At 41.9% G+C, this 25,638-nt stretch overlaps 1 protein-coding gene, 1 long non-coding RNA gene and 1 pseudogene across 5 annotated transcripts in view; 2 read left to right on the top strand and 1 right to left on the bottom strand.

The window, feature by feature from the left end:
- LOC106995323 (uncharacterized) overlaps positions 1 to 25,168 on the top strand; it is a 74,961-nt gene extending 49,793 nt beyond the window's left edge. Inside the window, exons 6-9 of one of the 2 annotated variants that reach the window (XR_013413229.1) lie at positions 6,739 to 6,861; positions 9,001 to 9,070; positions 12,617 to 12,760; positions 24,071 to 25,168. This is a non-coding gene — a long non-coding RNA (uncharacterized LOC106995323). Of the gene's footprint in view, positions 1 to 6,738; positions 6,862 to 8,976; positions 9,071 to 12,616; positions 12,761 to 24,070 lie in introns of both variants that reach the window. The other variant, XR_003725848.2, reaches the window with a different exon arrangement.
- On the bottom strand, positions 288 to 4,539 carry LOC144338844 (uncharacterized). 2 transcript variants are annotated; one of them, XR_013413228.1, is made up of 2 exons: positions 4,302 to 4,539; positions 288 to 817 (listed from the first exon to the last, which is right to left on the bottom strand). XR_013413228.1 is itself a non-coding variant. In XM_077989665.1 (2 exons), exons 1-2 carry the CDS (start codon positions 2,460 to 2,462, stop codon positions 696 to 698), a joined length of 483 nt encoding a protein of 160 aa, XP_077845791.1. In that variant the 5' UTR covers positions 2,463 to 4,432; the 3' UTR covers positions 288 to 695. The 2 variants fall into 2 exon arrangements, 1 of the variants encoding a protein (XP_077845791.1); XM_077989665.1 differs by having other exon boundaries at positions 2,102 to 4,432.
- Positions 16,838 to 20,399, top strand: LOC144338843 (small ribosomal subunit protein uS15 pseudogene; annotated as a pseudogene). The gene has a single exon (XR_013413227.1). The product of XR_013413227.1 is annotated as a small ribosomal subunit protein uS15 pseudogene (transcript).
- Positions 25,169 to 25,638: the final 470 nt, after the last annotated feature.

Raw genomic sequence — 25,638 nt, 5'->3', positions numbered from 1 at the left:
ACAGGGCTGGACAAAGGACATGGTTATATACCAAGGTTTTGTGGCTTATTTTTACTTTCTATTATTAGTAGTCACACAGGACCAGCTTTTGCAATACAAGTGAGTCAGATTTTCACAAGTTTTTCTTATTTGTCCTGTCCTGAATCCGGGACAGGCATAAAACCTGTTCTGGCTGATGGACACCTTTCTAGCCTGTCCTTTCCATTTTTGTCCATCCTGAGGAGTCCTTAATAGGACTCCTGTGGGACCAGTAAACCGGGGGCCTGTGTTTTTTATCTTTCCTGCTATTTTATTTTTTTTAGGTTGAAATAGAGGTCTGGAAACCAAGTCTTTATAGGAGCATTCTCGGAGGTCTTATTTAAGACCTCTTGATTATTAAAATTAATTATCTGTCAGGTCAGGCTAAATGGCCGGTGGGGGTTAGCGTCAAAAACTACACTAGAGACGGCGCAGGGAAGAAGGGCAAACAATAAGCAAAGAGTTAGATACGAGAGAGTCTTATCTTGAGCGGGTCCGCGGAGCGTCGGAGTTTCTATGTCTTAAGTGGTGTTGGTCCGGACGTCTCTGGAGCAGCCTTGGCGTGGGATGCGTGGATCCAAGTGGAGATTCCGTCAACCTTTATGGCTGCGGGCGTGGTCAGGAGAACAATGTAGGGTCCTTTCCACCGAGGCTCTAGTCCTTGAGTGCGGTGCCGTCTAACGTAGACAGAGTCTCCTACCTGGAAGGGGTGACTGGTCTGTGGATGTCCTGGTTGGTACAGTTCTGCCAAGGGGGCCCAGATTTGGGCCTGTACTGCTTGGAGTCCTTTTAGCCGAGCCTGTAGGTCAGTTTTAGGATCGGAGGGGGAGAAGGAGTTAAGCAAGGTTGACAAAGGGGGAGGTCCTCCGTAGAGGATTTCATATGGAGTGAGCTTAAAACGGTTAGGCGTATTTCGGGCCCTTAACAGAGCTAAGGATAGGAGGTGTCTCCAATCTTTTAAACCAGTCTCTAAGGTCAATTTAGTAAGGGTCTCTTTTATTGTTTTATTCATTCTTTTTACCTGTCCTGAGCTCTGGGGTCTATAGGCACAATGTAATTTCCAATTAATCCCCAATATCCTGGCGAGCCCCTGACTTACCTGAGAAACGGAGGCCGGCCCGTTATCTGACCTAATTACCTTGGGAAGTCTGAATCTAGGAAAGATTTCTTCCAGAATTTTCTTGGCTACTATGTGTGCCGTTTCTTGCCGGGTGGGGTAGGCTTCTACCCATCCTGAAAAGATATCTATAAACACTAGTAAGTACTTATATCCAGCATAGTGAGGTTTTACTTCAGTGAAGTCTATTTCCCAATAGACTCCTGGGCAATTACCACGAGTTCGTTTCCTTTCTGGCACTCGGGTAGCCCCAGCGTTTACCTGCTGACAGACCTTACAGGCAGATGTCACTTTTTCTACGAGGGTACTTGCCTTTGGGATTAGAAAGTCAGTTTTTTCAATCAGTAATTTTAGCTTTTCGACTACTCAAGTGTGTCCAGGCATGCATCTGCTGGATCATTGCCAGGGCCTCCTTTTGGGGAAGGACTATTTTTCCTCCTTTTTCTCAGTTTTTAGTGTCTTTGTTCTCTATAGCCCCTATGGCTTTTGCTTCTTCCTGGTCTCCTGGGGTTTAAGTATGTTTAATAGTTATGTGGCTGGTTTCGTCAGGTTCTGTGGCTAGGGTTAGTACTTCCGCCATGGCGGCTTGCCTGGCTACTTGGTCGGTCTGTCTGTTTCTTACTGCGACTGGATCTTGTCCTTTTTGATGCCCGGGGCAGTGAATTATAGCCACTTCTTGAGGAAGAAAAAGGGCTTTTAATAAGGCAATTATTTCAACTTTGTTCTTGATTTCCTTTCCTTCTGAGGTTAGGAGACCTCTTCTTTCATAGATACTTCTATGAGTATGAGCCGTTGCAAAGGCATACCGGCTATCAGTATAAATGTTAGCTTTCTTTCCCTTGGACAGCTCTAGGGCCTTGGTTAGTGCTATTAACTCAGCCTTCTGTGCAGACGTGCCAGGAGGTAGTGATTGTGCTTAAATGGTGTTGTGGCCATCTACTACCGCCGCTCCCGCCCTCCGGGTACCTGAGTCAAGGTAACTGCTGCCGTCTGTGTACCAGGTGTGATCCGCGTCTGGGAGTTCTTGGTCTTTAAGGTCTTCCCGTGTTCCATGGGTCTCAGCCAGTACTTGCCGATAATCGTGTGGGCTTGGTTGGTCTTCTGGTACCGGCAGCAGCGTAGCAGGGTTTAGGGTGACCGGAGGGCCAAACTGGACGCGGTCCGTGTCCAGTAGGAGGGCCTGGTAGTGGGTTAGGCGTGCGTTGGTTATCCACCGGTCCGGGGGCTGCCGCACTATGGCCTCTAGAGCATGTGGGGTAATAATAGTTAGTGGCTGCCCAAGGGTTAACTTAGCAGAGTCCTTGACCAGCATAGCGGTGGCTGCCATGATGCGAAGACACGGGGGCCAGCCGGCCGCCTCCGCTTCTCTCCCTCTCTCCCTGGTCCTTTTTCTCTCACAACTGCCGCCAGGATTTTTGTTAAATGCTTATCCCTCACTCGGTCCTTACGATCCTCTCGCTCCATCTGTTCCTTCACTAACCTGGCTTCCCTTTCCTCAGGGGTTTCTCTCTTATTATACACTTTTTCTGCCTCCTTAACCAATTCCTGTAATCCATAGGTTTGGATTCCATCTAGTCTTTGGAGTTTTCCTTTGATATCTAATGCAGCTTGGTCTATGAATGCCATAGCTACGGTAGCCTTATGTTCTAGGGCCTCTGGGTCTAATGGGGTATACATTTGGAACCCTTCCAGAAGCCTTTCCATGAAGGCTGCTGGGCTTTCATCCCTTTCCTGAGTTATGGTCCTTACCTTGGCCAAATTTGTGGGGCGCTTTCCTGCCCCTTTGAGACCCGCCAACAGAGCCTGGCGATAGATTCGGAGACTCTCCTTACCTGGTGCTGTTTCATAGTCCCAGTCTGGGCGGGTGAGGGGAAATCCCTCGTCTATTTTATTGGGAAGTTGGGTTGGGAGGCCTCCTGGTCCTGGCATATTTTTCCTGGCCTCCAGGAGGACTTGCTGCCTTTCTTCAGTGGTTAGGAGGACCTGCAAGAGTTGCTGGCAATCATCCTAAGTGGGCTGGTGAGTGAGGAGAATGGATTTTATTAACGAGGTTAGGGCCTGGGGGTCTTGGGAAAAGGAAGGGTTATGGGTTTTCTAGTTGTAGAGGTCAGAGGCAGAGAAGGGCCAGTACTGGACCGTGCGATTGACGGTACGGAGGGGAAAAAGGGAGGATTGCCAAGTGGAAGGGCGATCTGGGTCCTCAGTTCGCCACAAGCGGAGACAAGGAGGTGTCGGTGGCGGCATCCGAGGGGTGAGTTTGGGTGGGGCTGGCGAAGGAGACGGGGTGGAGGGAGGGGCCAAGGGAGAAGTTGGAGAAAGGGTAGGGGCCGAGGCGGTAGAGGAAAGAGCTGGGGACAAGACAGGGGGCAAGGGTGAAGCGTAAGGTGGAGGTCTCAGAAGGGGGTTTTGAGGTGGAGGAGGCAGGGGGTCAAGAAGGAGGAGATCCCTCTGGGGTTCATCTGGGAGGACTGGCTTATGTGGGTCTGGTTTCCGATTTTTTTTTGGGGGGGCTTCTAAGGCAAGAAGGGTAGACTGGGGTGGGGAAGGGGAATGGAGGAAGGGTTTCACCCAAGAGGGAGGGTTTCGGACCAGATCCTCCTAAGTAATTATGTAGGCCACCTGGTCTGGGTGTCCGTGTGGCCCAGGATCTATCACTGTTGCTTTAACCTGTAAGATAATTGGGAGGTCAAATGTTCCGTCCTGGGGCCACCCAACATGGAGGGTAGGCCACTCGGACGAGCAGAATTTTCACCATCGTCCCTTACGGACTTCTATGGAGAGGTTGTGGGCTCGAGCCCGAACGTCAGGGAAGTGAGTCAGGGTCAGAGACAAAGGAGTCGTCAACGTCTGTCTTATTTCGTCCACGTATAACAAGGACAAAACGAAAGTAACAAAAACAAAGACCAGACAAGTAAGGAGAAGCCGCGCGGCCAGAGAGTGGCGCCACAAGATCATAAAATACTCAGACGGCAGGGGCGACCTGCCTACAGATTTAAGGAGGCTGACTGAGTCGTCAGCCTTCTCCCAGACTACCGCCAGGGCGTCCCCCAGGGCATAAGTGGGAAGGTGCCGGACACGTCTGTCCCCCTTCCCCACTTAATTCAGAAGGAGTACTCCCCAGAGTTCAGAGTTAGCCGGCAAGACAGACAGAAGAAAACAAAAGTACCTGGTAGGTCCGTTCAGTCAGCAGTCCGTGGCCCGGGCCAGATGGGTCTCCGCCGGATGGGTCGGGGGTCCTCGGACGACCCCACTTCCCGGCCAACACACCAAATGTTGGAACCGAACTGTCGATTCCCTCCTGGGCAGGGGTCGCCGCGAAGGATCACCGACACAAGATTCACAGCAGAGAGTTATTTATTACTAGCGCGCTAGGGTCCCAAGCTCTAAGTTGGCCCTGGGACCCCGACTGCTTGTTACAGGCTGTTTATATAGGCAAACACAAGTTCAAACACAGCTTAGGGCGCGAAATTCAAACAAAGCTTTAGGCGCGTGGTAATTGGGTCTGTCTATGGCCTGAGCAAGGTGTCTTGTTCTAATTGGTTACAGCAGGACCTTATGAGGTTTTTTTCCTGGAGTTGTTGATTCCGGGAACTTCGAGGCAGGGTGGGACCCCCGGAATTGGCAGGGTGGGACCCCATGAGGTTGTTTCCCGGAATTGGCAGGGTGGGACCCTATCAGGGTGGGACCCTATCGAGGCAGGGTGGGACCCTATCCAGAGCCACCTGGCGTTAATTTTTTTAAGTTCTTTTTTTATGAGGCCTAGTTTCTAAGTTTTATGCGGCCTAGTTTCACTTGATGGTGGGCAACTGTAATCCCAGCTACTCGAGAGGCTGAGGCCAGAGAATTGCTTGAACCTGGGAGGTGGAGATTGCGGTGACCCAAGATTGTACCACTGCACTCTAGCCTGGGTGACAGAGTGAGACTCTGTTTCAAAAAAAGAAAAGAAAAAAAACCCCAAACCAATTAACTCAGCAGATTTTGTTCACATGAATGGCCAGAGTACAACCCCTTAAATGCTTGAATTAAGAAAAAGGCTTCAGATTTTAAGTTCTGAGGGTTTTTTCTGCTTGATCTAGTCTATCATTGAAGCTTTTGAGTGTACTTTGTATTTTCATCCTATGATTTCTTCAGTTCCACATTTGCTGTGTGTCCTAGAAAACTCCGTATCTGGTTGGTAATTACGTCAACCATATCCAGAATTGCTTCTGTCATTTTGCTCCTTTCTTTTTCAGAAGTGTCTTGTATTCCCTAATATTGGTTAAAATCAGTATGCACAATTCTCTATCTGACATTTCTTGAATTTCTTTTGGATAGGGATCTGTTGCTGGAGAATTACTGGGTTCCTTTGGAGGCATCCCGTTTCCTTGCTTTTTTATGTTTCCGGTGTCCTTCTGTTGAGATCTGCACATCTTGTGTAAATTGCTTCTTCCAAGTTTGTGAATTCGCTTTGTAAGGGAGGACTTTTTCTTTTTCCCCTCATGTGGGAGCTGCAGGCTCCAATAGCTTGCAACCTTAGCTATGAGATAGCAATATAAGCTTGCCGGTTTTACTTTGCCCCAACAGATAATCCAATAAAGGCTGTGAACCAAAATTCTGGGTAAAGCAGTCTCCATGGCAGTTTGATTTTTAAAGTCTAAACCTCCCCAGACTCCAACAAGGATCGCTGGGGCCAAACTATCAAAGGAAGGCATCACACGTTAACCAGGCCCCCTACTTAGAACAGCAGCACAAAAGCCTAGTTACATGCAACGCCATCCTGCTTTTCCATTAGACAGTAAACTTCAGATTCTAAACAATTTTGGGGCCAAGGAACATTACAACTCTGAGAGAAAATTCCAAGGAGGGCTTAATACTAGACCTTAGAACCTCTGCAGAAGGCATCCTCTTTGGAGAGTTTGAGGTCTGGAGGATCTTCCAGAGCGTCCTCTTGTGGGATCCAAACTTAGACTTCCAGACGTCTCTGGCGTTACTTAGGTGAGCACTGGTGCCACTTTACATGCATTCCCTCTAGAGCCTTCTATGAACTTTATAAGAATAGCCATGAACTGTAATAAGAACTGAATGCCAGGTGGGCCTTTTTGTTCCTTAGCCAGTAGAGTACAATAAGGAAATAATTTAGCATAACTCAGTTCTAAAAAGTGCCAATATTTTAAAACCTATTATTATTTCCAAGAATAATTAATTATTATATTTGAAAAGTACTCAATTTGTAAGTGAAGATAACTTGTTTTAATAGTCATACTACAGGATAATTTGAACATTAGTTTATAAGTTCATATTATATGTGAATCGTCAACAGATGATAACACATGGCCCAGACATTTTAAATTACTTCATCTCACTATGTTTGACCTACCATCTATTTTTTGAATTATAATTTCTTAAAGTTCTTCTAGAGTAAAATATAAGAAAACTCAAGCCCTCAAAAGTATATATTGATATGGATTCATGCAGATATTATAAGGTGTTCTAAAGATTTTGTACAAAATTACAAACAGTATACATTGAATTATTTTGAAAGCAAAATGTGTGTGGGACTGTGTATCTGTATCATATCCGTCTCGATGTATACACAGTTTTTAAATGACATATATATATTTTAGACAGGCTCTCACCCTATCACCCAGACTGGAATACAGTGGCATGATCGTGGCTCACTGCACCATCGACCTCCCTGGGCTGAAGTAATCGTCTCAACTCAGACTTCCAAGTAACTTGAACTACAGGTACACACCACTGTGTCTGGCTATTTTTTGTAGAGCCAGGGTCTCACTACATTGCCTGGGCTGGTCTCAAACTCTTGGGCTCAAATGATCCACCTGCCTCAGCCTCCCAAAGTGCTGGGATTACAGTTGTGAGCCACCACGCCTACCCAATGCCATATATTTTACTTTTTATTATTTTTTTTGAGACAGTCTCGCTGTCGCCCGGGCTGGAGTGCAGTGTTGCTATCTCGGCTTACTGCAACCTCCGCCTCCCAGTATCAAGCGATTCTCCTGCCTCAGCCTCCCAAGTAGCTGGGACTACAGGCACCTGCCACCACGCCCAGCTAATTTTTGAATTTTTAGTAGAGACAGGGTTTCACCATGTTGGCCAGGCTGGTCTTGAACTCCTGACCTCGTGTGATCTGCCCACCTCGGCCTCCCAAAGTGCTGGGATTACAGTTGTGAGCCATCATACCCGGCCTAATGCCATATATTTTAAATCATAGTCAGTGTTATAGTGAGTCCATGTTTGAATATGATAGTATTGGCCAACAAATTTATATTATTAATTCATATTTATATTAAGACAGACATTAATGAAACGTAGCTGCATGTGAGTAGTGTGAATACTTCCATCTTAAAGTTTTCTTAGGTTACACATCTAGGTGACGGAATGTGAGAGATGCCTATCTCAACTATCATTTATTGAATTTTGTTATATTTCTTTTGAGATTTTAAAGATAAAATTTAAGGTAAGAATTAGGGATAAAAATTTGAGAAGAATTAAAAACTAATTCTGAAGTATAAGTATGTATAATATATATTTATGTTATATATAATATGTATTTATATATGTTTTCATGTATGTATAGGTGGATTTTTAGGTTTTCATTTTGTTGCAGAGGCTGGAGTGCAGTGGCACAGTCCTGGCTCACCGCAACCTCTGCCTTCTGGGTTCAAGGAATTCTTGTGCCTCAGCCTTCCGCGTAGCTGGGATTACAGGCGCCTGCACCACTCCCAGCTGTTTTTTTTTTTTTTTTTGTATTTTAGTAGAGACAGCATCTCACCATGTTGCCCAGGCTGGTCTTGAACTCCTGAGCTCAGGCAATCCGCCCATCTCGGTCTCTCAAAGTGCTAGGATTACAGGCGTGAGTTACTGCAACTGGCTGAGAGCTTATTTCTTAACAACTCATCCAATCAAGTAATACTTTGCAAATATTTTATCGTTTAAAATCCAGATATTGCAAATTTTTTATAACAATGTCAAAAACTGTTCAAGAATCACATGTGAAAATTTTCACTCTAAAACATGATGTATAGCTAAATCCAATTTAAATGTAAATTTACTGTGGTGTTCGCATATATATGTAGAACTTTTATCTATGTATTGAAAGTGGGACAAAATATGGAAAAAGTTATCAGTGTTTAATACACAGTTTTATGACATTGCTTTTCTTTTGATCAGCACATAGTTTCTTTTTACTTCTTTGCAAATTCCACATCTTTTCTACTAATGAGAAAATATAGGATTGAATCCTAATGGAAAAACGGTAAGACACATACACAGCAAAGTCATAGGATATGGTTGTAAGCCATTGCCATTTCATGACACTGGAAAATATTTCTGTACCAATTATTAAATAATGAAACCATGAGGCAAAATCCTGTGATCCATCTGATTAGCATTTATAGTCATTCCTGTATTTGTGTACATTCAAGAAGGGTTGTGTGTGTCAGTCAAGCTTAAGAGCTGTCTGGACCCTTATCTTAGAGCTCTACTAAGTAGCAATAGCAGCCTTCCCCTCAACATGTAAGACCTAATGCCTAGGTCAGAACATAGAGTAGAACTCCCAGGGAACCTGGGTAGATTCAGGACAAGAACCACATGGCCTGGTGCTTAGATTTGCTCTTCTCCAAGACCTTAGAGGTAAACATTTGTTGCTGCTTTTTTTGTTTGTTTGTTTGTTTCCGTAGGCATGGATCCCTGAAGTCTGTCCCTGTTACTACAAGACATTTTGATATCATAATAAAACACTTCAGATATGATGCTGAGTGAAAAAGCAGAAAGGGGAAGACTTGGTTGTGCGGGTACTGAGTTCTTTTCCTTTTCTTTTCTTTCTTTCTTTTTTTTTTGAGACCGATTCTCGTTCTGTCACCCAGGCTGGAGTGCAATGGAGCGATCTCGGCTGGCCATTACTGAGTTCTTGAAAAGAGGAGATGTTTGATTAGGGTGAGTGGATTAGATCTCAGTTTAATATCCAATGGGGCCAGACGTGGTCGGATTACGAGGTGGGTGGCTCATCTGAGGTTAGGAGTTCCTGACCATCCTTGTCAACATGGTGACACCCGTCTCTGCTAAAAATACAAAAACTAGCTGGGCATGGTGGTGCGTCCCTGTAATCCCATCTACTTGGGAGGCTGAGGCAGGAGAATTACTTGAACCCGGGAGGCAGAGGTTTCTGTGAGCCAAGACTGCACCACTGCACTTCAGCCTGGGCAACAAGAGAGAAACACCGTCTTAAAAAAAAAAAAAAAAAATCCAATGGAAGCCAAAAGCAAAATGCTGACTGGAATACGTTTATGCAAATCAAGCAAAATGTTAAATAGTTTTAATTTCTGGTATCTTTGTCCCTTCATGGCATTTTTTTCAAACGTGATGGGCAGGAGAGGAGCGCCTAGAGTTACTTGGCTTTTTTCGGGCAATACTGCCATCGTGCGGAAATAGTTTCATAGCATCTGAAACTGTGAGCATTTCCTCCACGTAAACCCCGGCAGTCGCGGAAGGAATAGCCAGTGGAGGCTGAACAGGCCCAAGGCACAAGCTGGCATTCCTACCCTTGTCTCTGAGGTCTGGCAGAAGCAATGGACAAACGCAAAGTCTTAGTGAAGTATCTGGTGAGTGAGGGACCAGGACTGAGCCAGCTGCATCGAGGAAATAAGAATGTAATGGAAAGCCTAAGCAATTATCTAAGCCCACAAGCCAGGATTATCTGTGACTTTATACGTTCATGGAAAAGTCTTTTCTCATAATAGGACACTGATGGTTATCTCAGTTCTCTCAAGGAGGGCAGATAGGTGGCTTTTTTCCGTTGGACATTCTCTGAGAAGGATGGCATTGTTTAGTCCTGAGCAAACCAGTATTTATCTCATCCTAGTGAGTGTTCTGTATACCAGCTTCAAAGCTAGTTCTTCATAAAGATATCCACTCCTAGGTGTGGAGACTTCCAGATACTCCATGACTCATAATTGAAAAATCAACAAGGGCGGCTAAAATTGTATGGGTGACTTGTTCCCCATGACATTCTTTTTCACTGTTTATTATCTCAGTATCTGAATCTTTTAAAAAAGGATGTAATGTTAGTCTGGTACTGTAGTGTGACCTTCCAGTCAAGAGCTTCTTCAGGTAGGACTTCTCCTGGCCTCTGAGGATTCAGGCAGGCATTCCAGGATAAGGAACCTGGCTTTTGTGACATCCTTGACTATACCTAGCTCTTCCTCCAGCTGGTTATAGTTGAGTTGAGTGATGGTCTGTAGATATAGATGCTATTGGCATTCAGGAGTGTCTTAAAGATTTGGCCAGGCCCGGTGGCTCATGCCTATCATCCTAGCAGTTTGGGAGGCTGAGGCAGGTGGATTGCTTGGGCTCAGGAGTTCGAGACCAGCCTGGGTAACATGGTGAAGCTCTGTCTCTACAAAAGCAAGGCCAGGCGGGGTGGCTCATGTCTGTAATCACAGCACTTTGGGAGGCCGCAGCGGGCGGATCACCTGAGGTCAGGAGTTCTTGTTCAACCTGGCCAACATGGTGAAACCTCGTCTCTACTAAAAATAAAAAAATTAGCTCGACTTGAGTGCGGTGCCTGTAATCCCAGCTGCTTTGGAGGTTGAGGCAGGCGAATCGCTTGAATCCGAGAGGCCGAGGTTGCAGTGAGCTGAGATCGCGCCACTGCACTCCAGCCTGGGCGACAGAGGGAGACTCCGTCTCAGGAAAAAAAAAAAAAAAAAAAAAGAAAGAAAGAGAGAGAGAGAGAAAGAAAGAGAGAGAGAGAGAGAGAGAGAGAGAGAGAGAGAGAGAGAGAAAACAAACAAAAGCGAAAGTGCATCAGTAAGACCAGGTGGCCCAAACAGGGCAAAATGCAAGGCAGCCATGTTTGGTGGCTCCTTTGTCTATGGGTGGCGTTTTTTCACACAAGAAGGGCGGGAGTAGAGGAATCCAAGGTAAGTCTTTTTGACATATCTGGAGCTCTGCTGCCATCGTGAGGATGTTGTTTAACGATACCCTAAGCCATTACAGACTTCTAGTGAGGACTACTTGTTGGGGCAGGTGTGGTCTGGTAAGAGATGGAAGAGGCTTTGCCTTCATGCTGGGAATCCTTGCTTAGTCTCATCTGAGGCTTTAAAAGAGACCTGAGCATTGGCGGTACCTTGGTATAGAACCTGGAGAGTGAAGGTTCAAATAGCAAATCCTGTAAACTTCCTCTGGAAGAACGCTGTTCATTGTGCGAGGATACTGATGCCGCAAGAGACCCAAAGACCCGTAGCAAGATGTGAAAACCTCCTGCCTGTTGGTTCAAGGGGCAGGAACAGGAGACAGATGCCCACAAGAGCCTGCATTAGTCTTTGAGTGGGTTCCTGCAGTCCTGCCCAGACGAGGAACCGAGGCCCCGCCCCACGACTTCCTGTGCCAGGACCGCCTGGCAGGGGCTGGTTCACTCCAAACACTCACTCTCCAGGTTCTACACCAAGATACCGCCAATGTCCAGCTCTGTTCTTAGGGTCTTAGAGGAGAAGGCAAGAAGACCTAGCCTGGAACCCACACCTCTTCCATCTCCCCGGAGATCAGACCTTCCGCAGCAGAGAGAAGAACGCTGTTCTCGAGAACAATGTAATGGCGTAGGGGTTCATGAAACTCCGTCCTCACGATGGCAGTAGTGCTCCAGATACGCCAAGAAGCGCTGCCTAGCTCCCTCTTCTCCCGCCCCTTGTGTCTGAAAAAACTCCAGCAAACATGGCTGCCTTAAGTTTTGCCCAGTTTGGGGGCAACCTGGTCGTACTACTCAACTTTCGCTTTTGTTTTCCATCTGAAATCAAACTGAGACCTAAAACCACCCACCCTCATCAGGAATATTGTTCTTTCAGAAATTAAATTGACACCTTACCTTGTCTATGGCGTTCTGCTTTCATTATATGCAATCTGTGCAGTTCTGCTCAACATTCTATATCCAGTACTTTCCCATAGTATCAGATTTTCTACCTGAAAGGATAAGTGCGAAGTATCCAAGCTTAAGAGAGAGAATAAAATGCTGGAAGTTCAAGACTTAGAGAAAGGCCTCTCTAGCTACCCTATTTTCCTTTGAGACTCTCAAGATATTCTGCGTTTATTTTCAGTCCTACACTAATACTTGTTTGGGAGTTACAGGAACGAAGCCGGGCCCGCTGCATTTTCTAGAGGCCTAGTAGGCAAACTAGGAAAGACGGGAATTTATTGCTGTAACTGGATACAGGAAGAAGGCCGGAGATAATTCCACCAGACCAACTCAAAGTGTTACAATTTTCTTAGTGCTTATATAGGTTGGGGTTATGTGCCTACTGCAGTATAGCATTCGCCTATGTCCATTGGTAACTAATTTTGCTTTAACTAGAATGTCAGAGGCAAAAATAAATAAATAAATAAATAAATAAAAATGCTTGCTAAGTCCAATTAAAAAGGGCCCCAGTACCTTCAAAGTCTGTCTACTGTGGTACTGGAATGATTATTTCTATCTTATCTCCTTTACAGCTTGGTCCGGAGAGCTGCCTTGGACTTTCTAATGAATTCAAACAGTTGCCTCTGTTACCTTGACTCCTCTCAGATTCCATTGACCCGAGATGGGTCCTGGCACTAGGAATGTAAGACTGTCTCCATTATTTTGGCTTGCTCCAGGTAAGGGAGAAGCCGGTGCAAGGTTCCTGCTGACCATGTGTTTCTTTCTTTTCTTTTGTTTTTTTGAGACGAAGTTTCGCTCTTGTTGCCCAGGCTGGAGTGCCATGGCGTGATCCTGGCTCATGGCAACCTTCGCCTCCTGGATTCAAGCGGTTCTCCTGCCTCAGCCTCCTGAGTAGCTGGGATTACAGGCATGTGCCACCATGCCCGGCTAATTTTGTATTTTTAGTAAAGTCAGGGTTTCTCCATGTTGGTCAGGCTGGTCTCAAACTCGCAACCTCAGGTGATCTGCCGGCCTTGGCCTCCCAAAGTGCTGGGATTACAGGCGTGAGCCACCGCACCCGGCCTTGACCATATGTTTCATTTCTAGCTTTGATGTCTGGGCACAGATTTCCCTTGGTTTAACTATTTGCTCAATATTAAGGCAGCTCTGTAGAAATTTGTCTGTGTAACTGAGGTGCTATGCAGGCCTGCCTGTGTGACTGTCATGCAGGCCTGTCTGTGTGATTGTCAGGGAGAATTGGCCTGCCACAATACTTTTCTAAGCATAGCAATAGAGGTAGTTAGGGATAATTCATATATTACAGAAATTGCCTTACAGAGAGTAACACATTTCTATACTCTCCTTCCAAAACAGACACTTAAAAAAAAAAAAAAGTCATGTATGCTTGCCGTGGATCTCATTTAAGATTGCAACAGAAGCACTTTTCAATACCATTAAACGGCTTTTTACTCTTTACATATTTTAAGCTTTTTAGTTTATTTTCTTAATTTCCTATTTTTAATTTTTTGATACATTATATTTGTATATATTTAAGGGTACATGTGAAATTTTGTTACATGCATACAATATGTAATGATCAATTCATGATATTTAAGTTACCTATCAACAAAGTATTTATCATTTCTATGTATTGGGTACATTTCAAGTCCTTTCTTCCAGCTATTTTAAAACTACAGAAAGTTGTTAATTATAGTCACCCTACTCTTCTATCAAAGTTTAGAACTTATTTTTTCTAACTGTATGTTTCTACTCATTAACCAACTCTCTTCAGCCCCACTGCCCTCCTGCAAATACACCCTTCCCTGCCTCTGGTGTCTGTCATTCCACGCTCCACCTCCATGCCAACAGGTATTTTAGCTCCTACAGATGAATGAGAGCTAGATTTTCCTTTCTGTGTCCGGCTTATTTTACTTAACATAACGATCTTCAGTTCCATCCATGTTGCTGCAAATACATGATTTCATTTTTTTAATGGCTGAAAAGTATTCCATTGTGTATATATAGACTGCATATTCTAGGTTTTCCAGTTCGTTGGTGTATAGTCGTTCGTAATACTCTCTGATGATCTCTTGCATTTCTGTGGTATCAGTGGTAATCTCTCCTTTACCATTTCTGATTTTGTTTATTTGGGTCTGTTCTTTTCTTGGTTAGTCTAGCTGGTGGTTTATCAGTTTCATATACATATGTAAATATACATTCATATATATACATACATATATAAATATACATTCATATATATACACACACATATGTATGTGTGTGTGTGTGTGTGTGTGTGTCTGTATATATATCTCTCTCACCTAGGCTGGAGTGCGGTGGTGTGATCTTGGCTCACTGCAACCTCCACCTCCTGGGTTCAAGCGATTATCGTGCCTCAGTCTCCCTAGTAGCTGGGTTTACAGGCGTGCACCGCCATGCCCAGCTAGTTTTTCTGTTTCTAGTAGAGATGGGATTTCACCGTTTTGGCCAGGCTGGTCTCGAACTCCTGACCTCAAGTGATCCACCCGCCTCGGCCTCCCGAAGTGCTGGGATTACAGGAGTGAGCCATCTCACCTGGCAGTTTTGTTCATATTTTTAAAGAACCAACTTTTCATTTTGTTGATCCTTTGTGTTGGTTTTTCATCTCTATTTTGTTTAGTTCTGCTTTGATCTTTATTATTTATTGATCCGTGTTACTATGGGTTTTTTTTTTAGTAGAAAATACCTTTTATTTATAAATGGATTCAGAAAATAAGGAAATACTCTCAAAAAGAAAAGCACTGATATAAATGGACCATGTCATAATAAGCACTGATTAAATTTAATACTTCTGATTCTCTTGATTTATGCATAAATCAGTCTTTAGATTCTTGTAAAAGACATAAAGAACTGAATTATTCAATCAATAAACACAATTTACATATTAAATAAAGCACCTTACATCTCACAATTAGAGAACGAGATTTTTTGTTTTTTGAGACGGACTTCTGGCTCTGCTCTGTTGCCCAGGCTGGAGTGCTGTGGCCTGATCTTGGCTCACTGCAACCTCCAACCTCCCAGGTTCAAGCGATTCTCCTGCCTCAACCTCCCAAGTAGGTGAGATTACAGGTGCCTGCCACCACGCTGGCTAATTTTGGCATTTTTTAGTAGAGACGGGGTTTTGCCATGTTGGCCAGGCTGGTCTTGAACTCTCGACCTCAAGTGATCCGCCTACCTTGGCCTCCTAAAGTGCTGGGATTATAGGTGTGAGCCACTGCGCCCGGCGAGAATGAGAACTTTTAATAGGTTTATCAGTCATTTGGCACAAAATCATTTAATATATTAAAGTAGTAGAGATTTAGCCATCCATATCATTTGTCTGTTCAATAAATTTGGAAGTAAACAAATGTTACCAAAATCTTATCTAATCTGAAATTAATAAACTAAACATGTTTAAGCTTCTCTTTTACTCAAATAGGAAATAGAAAGGAACTTACATAATATCCAGAGAATAATTAAAGGCAAAATACATCAAGTCAAATCCTATTACGTCTGCAGATACTTTTCTCAGAGGAAAGCCTTTATCCATTAATGACTTTATTAAAACGCTTATTTATTTATTATCATAAGCTCAACTAAGTGTTATATAAAACAGTTTTGAAAATTAAGGTAATAAGACAGAAAAGAGCTAATCTTACGAAATGTTAATAAACAAATAATCCAAACAAGTGAGAAAAATTGAGTCAAACATTTTGAAAGTGAAGTCACTGGAATAGAAAGCCAAAAATCAATAATCAATGAATTTTAAGCAGATTCTTTGAAATTAACAATAAAATATGTCAGCCTTGTCTTAGTCCATTCAGGCTGCTATAGCAAAATACCATAGCTAGGTAATTTATAATATTTTGTAAATAATAAAACTTACTGCTCACATTTCTGGTGTCTGGGAAGTCCAAGATCAAGGCCTCAGCACATTCATTGTTGAAGGCTCACTCTCTGCTTCAAAAATGGTACCTTCTAGCTATGTGTTCACATGGCAGGAGAGGTGACAAGCTCTCTCAGGTCTGTTTTATTAGGGAACTAATCCCATTCAGTATGACTGACCCTCCATTATCTAATCAGCTTCCAAAGGCTACATCTCTTAATAATATCACCTTGGGGGTTAGGTTTCAACATATACATTTTTGGGAATACAGACTTTTACAACATATCTTCCCACCCTTGGGCCCCCCAAATTTGTGTCTTTCCCACATGCAAAATATATTCATTCTATCCTGATAGCCCCCAAATTCTTAACCTCTTTCTGCAGCAACTCAAAAGTTTAAAGTCCAAAGTCTCATCTAAATATCATCTACGTTAGATTTGGGTGAGACTCAAGGTATCATTCATTCTGAGCCAAATTCACCTTCTACTCTGAGCCTTTGAAGTTAAACGAGTTTTGTGTTTCCAAAACACCGTGGTGGGACAGGCATAAGTTAGAAATTCCCATTCCATAAGGGAGAGAGAAGAAAGAAAAAGGGGTAGTATGTTTCAAGCAAGTCCAAAACCCAAGAGTACAAGCAATATTAAACCTTAAACCTGGAGAAGAATCTTCTTTGACTCAGTGTCGTGCCTTTCAGACACACTTGGATGAAGATTGGGCCCCCAATGACTTTTCCGTGCATAGCCCATGCCACAGTGCTCATGTGTTGGAGTCTTGTGTTTGTGGCTCTCCTAGGCTAGAGTTGCACACTGGTGGCTCTACCATTCTGGGGTCTCTGGGATGGCCATGCCCTCATGGTTTTACCAGACTTTGCCTTTATGGTGGTTCCTCCATGGCTTTAATAGGCATTGCCCCAATGGTGGCCCATTTTTTTTTGAGACGGAGTCTCGCTCTTTCGTCCAGGCTGGAGTGCAGTGGCGCAATCTCGGCTCACTGCAAGCTCCACCTCCAAGGTTCAGGCCATTCTCCTGCCTCAGCCTCCTCAGTAGCTGGGACTACAGGCGCCCGCCACCACCCCTAGCTAATTTTTTGTATTGTTAGTAGACGGGGCTTCACCGTGTTGGCCAGGATGGTCTCGATCTCCTGAACTCATGATCCGCCCGTCTCGGCCTCCCAAAGTGCTGGGATTACAGGCGTAAGCCACCGCGCCTGGCCTAAGGGTGGCTCTTTATTGTAGTCCTGTCTCTGTGGGACATCTTTGTTCATGCCCTGCAGCTCTCTGGGGTACTCTTAGTAATATAGGTGGAGGTAGCCATGTCCCTACAGCTCATTTGCTCTGTGCTCCTATAGAGATGGCACTGTGTTGATGCTGCCAAGATTTTTACTGCCTGTGCACTTTAGAGTGGTGGCCTGAACCACATCTGGGCCCACTTGAGACACATCTGATGAGAGAGGAAGCTGAAAAATGCTGTGCCAGAATGCAGGGAGTGGAGACTTGAGGTAGTTCAGGGCAGCAAACATTGAGGTTCCTTGGGTGCCCATGGTCCCTCTTTTGACCTCATTTTATGCCCCAGGTTTGGTATTCTGAGCCTGTGATGTGAGTGGCAGACTGGATGGTCTCTAAAATGCCTTTAGGGTCATTCTCTTACTGTCATGCAGAATAGCATCTGGCTTCCTTCTATCCCTACTAATCTTCTCAAATGGTGGTTTGGTCATACCTTTAGTATTCTCCTCTGAATATGCTTTTTCATTAATTCTTTACAACATAGCCACACTGAGAATTTACCAGATCTTTACATTCTGCTTCCCTTTTGATTATAAATTCTTTTAAATTTGTTTCTATCTTCTTGTATTTTACTACAAGCGTTCAAGAGAGGCCATACTACACCCTCAAGACTTTGCTTAGATATTTATTTCACCAACTTTTTGCTCACAAGTTCTACCTTCTACAAAGCCCTAGGATATATACACAGTTCAGCCAGGTTATTTGCCACTTTATAAGAGGGATGACTTTTCCTCCAGTTTCTGATAACATTTCTCATTTTCACCTGAGACTTCATCAGAATGGCCTTTACCATCCAGATTTCTACCAAAATTCTGTTCATGATCTCTTAGGAAATCTCTAAGAAGATTAAGGCATTATTTACAGCTCTCCTCTTCTGAGGCATAACCAGATCACTCTTAACACTCTGCTCACAGAAACGTAGGCTTTTTCTAGCCTGATCCTTTGCATTCTTACAGCCTCTACCCATTACCCAGTTCCCAAGCTGCATCCACATTTGTAGGTATTTGTTAGAGCAGCACCCCACTTCCTGCTATCAATTTCTACCTTGATTCTTTCAGGGTGCTATAACAAAGTATCTTGGGCTGGGTAATTTTTAAAAACATAATTTACTGAGAATCCTGGAGTCAGGGATTTCGAACATTAAGGTGGCAGAAGATGTGGTGTACAATGAGGGCTCAGTCTCTGCTTCAAAGTTGGCACCTTCTAGCTATGTCTTCATATGGTAGTAGAAGTAAAAGAGCTCCCTCAGGCCACTTTTTAAGGATACTAATCCCATTCATGAGGGCAGATCCTCATGACCAAATCACCTCCCATAGGCCTTACCTCTTAATACCATTACCATCGGGATTAGGTATTTGGGGCAATCATTAAAAAGGTATTTGGCGATCATTAAAAAGTCAGGAAACAACAGATGCTGGAGAGGTTGTGGAGAAATAGGAATGCTTTTACACTGTTGGTGGGAGTGTAAGTTAGTTCAACCATTGTGGAAGAGTGTGTTTATTCCTCAGGGATCTATAACCCGAATTTCCATTTGACCCAGCAATCCCATTACTGGATATATACCCAAAGGATGATCAATCATTCTACTATAAAGACACATGCACACATATACATATGTTTATTGCAGCAATGTTCACAATAGCAAAGACTTGGAACCAACCCAAATGCCCATCAATGATAGACTGGATAAAGAAAATGTGGCACATATATACCATGGAATACAATGCAGCCACAAAAAAGGATGAATTCATGTCTTTTGCAGGGACATGGATGAAGCTGGAAACTATCATTCTCAGCAAACTAACACAGGAACAGAAAACCAAACACCACATGTTATCACTCATAAGTGGGAGTTGAACAATGAGAACACATGGACACGGGGCGGGGAACATCACACATCGGGGCCTGTCAGGGGTTGGGGGCTAGGGGCTATCCCGATAGCATTAGAAGAAATACCTCTTTTCGCTGCCTGACCGCTGCCATCATGGGTCGCATGCATGCTCCCGGGAAGGGCCTGTCCCAGTCGGCTTTGCCCTATCGACGCAGCGTCCCCACGTGGTTGAAGTTGTCATCTGACGACGTGAAGGAGCAGATTTACAAACTGGCCAAGAAGGGCCTGACTCCTTCACAAATCGGTGTGATCCTGAGAGATTCACATGGTGTTGCACAAGTACGTTTTGTGACAGGCAATAAAATCTTAAGATTTCTTAAGTCTAAGGGACTTGCTCCTGATCTTCCTGAAGATCTCTACCATTTAATTAAGAAAGCAGTTGCTGTTCGAAAGCATCTTGAGAGGAACAGAAAGGATAAGGATGCTAAATTCCGTCTGATTCTGATAGAGAGCCAGATTCACCATTTGGCTCGATATTATAAGACCAAGCGAGTCCTTCCTCCCAATTGGAAATATGAATCATCTATAGCCTCTGCCCTGGTCGCATAAATTTGTCTGTGTACTCAAGCAATAAAATGATTGTTTAACAACAACAACAACAACAACAACAAAAAATAGAAGAAATACCTAATGTAGATGGCAGGTTGATGTGTGCAGCAAATCACCATGGCATGTGTATACCTAAGCAGCAAACCTGCACAGTCTGCACATGTATCCCAAAACTTAAAGTATAATAATAATAAAAAAGAAAATGGTTCATATTCATAAAATATCATTCAAGGTCAAGTTTCGTGACAAAAAAATGCAATTCTAATCCCCCAACTGACTGAATGGATCCCCCACTTCTGCCAAAGAGATTCCAAAGAAACCTGAAAAACTAGTTAAGGCCATAACGGGAAGGAAGTAGGTGGTCAGACATGCCTCATTATACCCTCTCCCATTTGAAGTCCAGGCATAACTGACCAGCATGAACATTAAAACAGATCTTGGTCCGGTGAGGTGGCTCATGCCTATAATGTCAACACTTTGGGAGGCTGAGATGGGTGTATCTCTTGAAGTCAGGAGTTCAAGAACAGCCTGGACAACATGGTGAAACCCTGTCTCTACAAAAAATTCAAAAATTAGCCAGGCATGGTGGCATACACCTTAGTCCTAGCTACTTGGGAGGCTGAGGCAGGAGAATCGCTTGAGCCTGGGAGGCAGAGGTTGCAGTGAGCTGAGATTGTGCCACTGCATTTCAGCCTGGGTGACAAAGTGAGGCCACCTCTCAAAACAAACAAACAAAAACAAAGAAAAAAAAAAAAGATCTTAACACTAACACTAACAAAATAGACTCTTTGTAGCAATAAGATACCAGATTCCAACCTGACTCTAGTATAACTTCACATGATAAAAATGGAAATAAAAGTATTTTACCCCAGAGTATTTTTTTTTTGCCCTATTTTGAAATGGTCCTGCAAAGTCATTGGGAAACATTTGCATCTGTAAAGCATCTCATTAACATAAGTAGATCTTTCCTGTTCCAGGCCTTCCCAAACCTGAAGAGATTAACTGAGAATCTAGCACCTTTTAAAAGTCTAAATAGAAAATATTTGCCATCTATTATCTCTAAGACTAGCCACTTTTGAGACTTCATCTATGTAATAAAAACCTTGGTCTCCACAACCCCTTATATTAACCCAGACATTCTTTTCAATTGATTCTGGGTCTTTAGAAAATAACTTAACTCTTCCAAGCAATTGCCAATCAGAAAATCTTGGAATCCTCTTTTGACCTGTAAGCACCCACTTTCCCCTGCTTTAAGTTGTCCTGCCCTTCTGGACCAAACCAGTGTATACCTCACATGTATTGACTGATGTCTTATATCTCTCTAAAACATAGAAAAGAAAGCTGTACCCCAACCAACTTGAGCACATGTTCTCAGGACCTCTTGAGACCATGTCTTGGGCCGTGGTCACTCATATTTGGCTTGGAATAAACCTCTTTACATATGTTACAGTTTGGCTTTTTAAATCAACATTAATTGGCACCCTATATATGGGGCCTCAGAGAAGACTCAGAACCCTGAAAGAGTCACCCAAACCCAGAACTAAGGTACCAGTAGGGGCCTATTGAAAGCCCCCCAACTCCAAGCTTCTTCTTGAGTGAAACTGGTAAGTCCTTCTCAGCCCTGAACCTCTTGCTCGGTTGACAGTCCTCTGGTTTATTCTGATCTGGTTCTTTTCCTAGGAAGTTGATGTTCAGGATCTTAATTTTGATTCAGAGGTGCATTCTGAAGGATCTTTTCCATTGCCTCTTTCTCCCCAATTAATCTCACTTGGCTTGTTTGTGCATTTGCTTGAGAAACTGAACTGTCCCTTGTGTAAATCAACGAGAGACTGAACTTCTCAGCTCCACTCCACTGAAACGCAGACTACAGTTTGGTTCCTCCCTTAAAGAAAATAAAAAAAAGGGAAACAAATAATCAAAGAATGAGGAAATACAAAGATAACGATCCCCTTTTGGGCATGCTGTTTGGTTTTACGATGGCTCTACTTGCAAGCATTTGTGTAAATGGAAAAGTTTGAAGGCATACCAGGTTTTCTAATACTCCAGTTGGTTACATATTATGGTCTATTCTTGTGCACATTTTAAACTTGCGGCTAAATTACATCAAGAAAAATTCAGAGGTCAAAAGTCGACCTGCGACTATAGAGTTTTTAAAGTTTTATGTGTATTTCTCTATTTTCTTTTCTGCCTGCTTTAAATCTGCTGTTATTTTTCTACTGGGGTTGAGATAAAAACCACTGTTTGCATTCAACCATTTATTTTTCTTTCGTTTTATCAAACTGGTGAGTTTGTATTTATCTCATGGTTAGAGTTCTGAAATAAAAGCTATAAGATCTTCATTTCTATGTGTGTGTATGTGTGTTTAGGTATGTTTGTGTGTATGTACATGCATTTTTTTAATGTGTTGTGGCCACAAAGTACCAAATTGGCTTTACAGTAAAGGAGTACTCATAAATTAAGTAAATAAGCCCAATGCTTTTCCAGTTCATGTGACTTAAGTAAATCTTTAACAAATAAGCCTACTTTAAAAATGTCTTCTGAATTGTCAGCACACATTTTGTCTAGATTTACTGGTCAAGCGGTTTTATGTTTATCTCTTGCAGATATTTTATAAGGTGTTAAAGTTTGGCACAAAGGATATGGAAGTATAAACTCAGCCCCAAACTTATGATCTTTGTGTACTTTTTGATAAATAAGGCATTTTACATTGTTGGTCTAATGAAAACAGCTAAATCCTGAGTTATCAGCAAAAAACCAAAAAACAAAAAAACCCCAACATTTATTTAACTGTAAATTTCATACTTAGTTAAACACCTGATATTTACAGGCTATAAAACTGGTTAACAGAGAAATAACTTTAAATGATGACTAGTTTTGTCTGACATCACAGTTTTCATAAGTACTCTAGGTAAACTATTAAAAATAAATAGTCAAATAAATGCAATGGAATAAATGTTTATAAATAAACTTGTCCTGTAATTTTAAACTCTTAAAGTTATGTTAAGTTGAATAAGAGATAATTATTAAATATCTGGATCATGTCCAATTGTTTTAAAAGATTATATATACAAAAACATTTTCAAACAAATTAATTATAAAATGGTTTTCATCTATAAAATGCTCATGTGACAAACAATTTAAGATTTCCTATTTTCTAGGTCTTCACAAAAAATTAAGGTTACTAAAAATAAAAATTGAATTGAATATATAATTCTACATATAAAAAAATGCCAAAGAAAGGTGTATTCTGATGAAAATAAGAAAAATTATAAGACATAAAAATGTGTTCCTAATAAAAGGAAAATAATTTTTGTCTAATTCAAAGGTTACTTTGAAACAAGGTAAAATGAGCTGATAGCTAGTAAGTAAAAGAAATGTAAAGAAAGCTATAGCTATAAAAGCAGTACTTTTGGTAATAGAGTTTAGAAGGAAAATAATTTTGTGTGAAAAAGAATCTTGTATGATAAATTTTTGTCCTAGAATAAAACATAAAGTTCAAGCATGTCATAAATAGTATGTGTGATTCATAATAGGGTTCATAAAAAACAGAATTTATAAAAGAAATTTTGTATGTGATTAAGTTGGCTATACTGGAAATTATTTATAATCATCCTTCTAGAAATTGTGCTTTGATACTAAAAGTACACTAATATAAAACTAAAGTCTTGGTTAGAATATATTTTCTTAAAATATTGAGTTAATGAAATTGCAAGAAGTTTTAAATTTTTAATTATGTAACCATTTTCAAACTTGAAATTTTTGAGATTGATATCTTAGAAGTTCAAATTCTGCTGTACCCTGATGTTTTTAGCCTTTCTCTCTTTGAGAAGGCCTGGGATGCAGGTTTAACTTTCAGGTTATTCAAATAAGCTTCCCATAAGGAAAAAATAATTGCTACCATAGGTCTTTTATGTTGTTGTTGTTTTACTTTTTTGGTGATTAGCCTAAGGAACAGCGATTTTACATTTTATCGAAATAATTCCTGTGTTTTTTTAATTAGGTTTTTAAAAAATACTTAACTAAACTTAGAAAGGGTTAATGTTTTTATATTTGTGTAACTTCCTATATTGTTGTTGAAGTCTTTTGATTATGACTCTTGTTAAATGATTAACTATTATTTTATAATGTTATATGGTTCTGTTTTAATAAAATATTTTGAGACTTTTAACGTTTTTGACAAATATCCTCAAAATCAAATCCCAAATTAAGTCTCTGACTTGGACTTACTGCTGGAGGCTTATTAAAACTATACAAATTAATCACCCTAAGGATATAGAATCTTTCCACAGCTGCCAACAAGTCATAAACTCCAGTATCACCACCGCCAGCCTAACAATTAGACATCAGTTGAGAGACTCCCTCTAACCCCACTTAAAAAAGGTCTGTATGAAATGTTATTAACTAACCCTTGTGCTGTTAAGTTGCAGGGCTTTGACTCCTGGGTACATGTATCTCTTCCGAAAGGGAACCCTGATGCCTACTGAATCTTAAGAGTCAACGTTGATATCTGGCATCAAATTCAAGTTGACCAAAGTTCCATCTTCAGACCTTGGAGAAGATGACAGTCAAAATGAACTGCTTTCATGTGACACTGGACCAGGCCTATATACAAAGGCATAAATAATCATTGAATAATGTTTCCTCTATCTAAATATAATTTGTTCTATGCCTTACTAGATAAATGTTTAGTTACCTATGAGTTTTCTTTTCCTGCCATTGTCAGAGCTAGGCAGGGCTTAAGTCCCTTTTGTTTAAACATTACTAACTTGATACATAGCTTGCAAAATTGGGTAAAAAAACAAAGGTTACTTTTTCGCTCTGTCTCTGCTTAATATCGCTGAAATTTAAAACTATTTAGAATCCCACTGGCCCAATCTATTTTCAATGCTAATGCTCCACTGCTAAAACTATATAAGCACCCTAGGCTCAGGCACTATCTTGGAAGAGGTAAGTGTGTAAGGTTGATTTTCGAGCAACAAAATTAATTTAGATCTTCCAAATCAAAAATGGGCACACAGATGCCCAAATAGTTGGCAAAATAAGATACTTTACCTCCTGGACCAGTATGTGGTCCCTTTTCATCCATCCCAACCATAATTTCTTCTTTCTCGTAGAATTAAAAGAAAATTGCAAAGAGGATATGAACATACCTGGTAACAAAACCGCCTGGGTATAGTGCTCCCAGTTATGAGATTTATGCAGATTGTTATATAAAGTTTTTAAAATCAAACACCTTAGGATAAACTATTAAAAAGACTGCCAAAAGCATTGTGACACAACAGAAGTCTCTAAATTCTGTAGCTTAAAAAGTTTTAACAAAATACTTATGTTTTGCAAGCTAATTGCTACAAGTCTATAACTAAAACATGTATTAACTAATGTCTTAGGTCTCCCTAAAATATATAAAACCAAGTTGTAAACCAATCACCTTGGGCACATGTTCTCAGGACCTCTTGAGACTGTGCCTTGGGCCATGGTCGCTCATATTTGGCTCAGAATAAAATTTAAAGAATATTTTACAGAGCTGCGTTTTTCTTGTTGACTTTTTCATAAAATATAAAATGTTTGAGAAAGGCACTTCTCAAGTGGCCAAGTGAGGATATTCTAGCTTAATGCGTAGAATTTACAGCTAAGTCAATTTTGTAACCTTGCCTTTTGACTTTTGTTTCTTGACGCTTACATTACAAAATTTTAAGGTTTGATAAATGCCTGCTCCACTTCCATTCCCATCTGGCCTAGAATATTTAAATTGGCTGTAAGTCTTTTGGCTCTAAATCTGTTGGCTGTGAGTCCCCACCAAGGGATAGGATGGACCCAGGGCAGATAACCACACCACCCCAGCAATGGTATGGGACAAAATGATAGTTTGGCCATTGATGTTGCCTCTGGGAAAATTTTTTTTTTTTTTTTTTTTTTTTTATGAAGACTTGCTCTGTTGCCCAAGCTGGAGTGCAGTGGTGCATTCTAGGCTCACTGCAACCTCTGCCTC

The sequence above is a fragment of the Macaca mulatta genome, chromosome X (assembly GCF_049350105.2).
Source record: "Macaca mulatta isolate MMU2019108-1 chromosome X, T2T-MMU8v2.0, whole genome shotgun sequence".
NCBI classification, from domain to species: Eukaryota; Metazoa; Chordata; class Mammalia; order Primates; family Cercopithecidae; genus Macaca; species Macaca mulatta.
The sequence above is the reverse complement of the archived record's forward strand: the minus strand, read 5'-3'. Positions and strand labels throughout refer to the sequence as shown.

What these genes read in the sequence shown, in the direction of transcription:
- LOC144338844 (XM_077989665.1), bottom strand. Translation starts at nt 2,462, where the DNA reads ATGGCAGCCACCGCTATGCTGGTCAAGGACTCTGCTAAGTTAACCCTT. An exon ending in CAGCAGTTACCTTGACTCAG is followed by an intron (nt 818 to 2,101) that starts GTACCCGGAGGG and finishes ACTGACCTACAG; the next exon opens with GCTCGGCTAAAAGGACTCCA.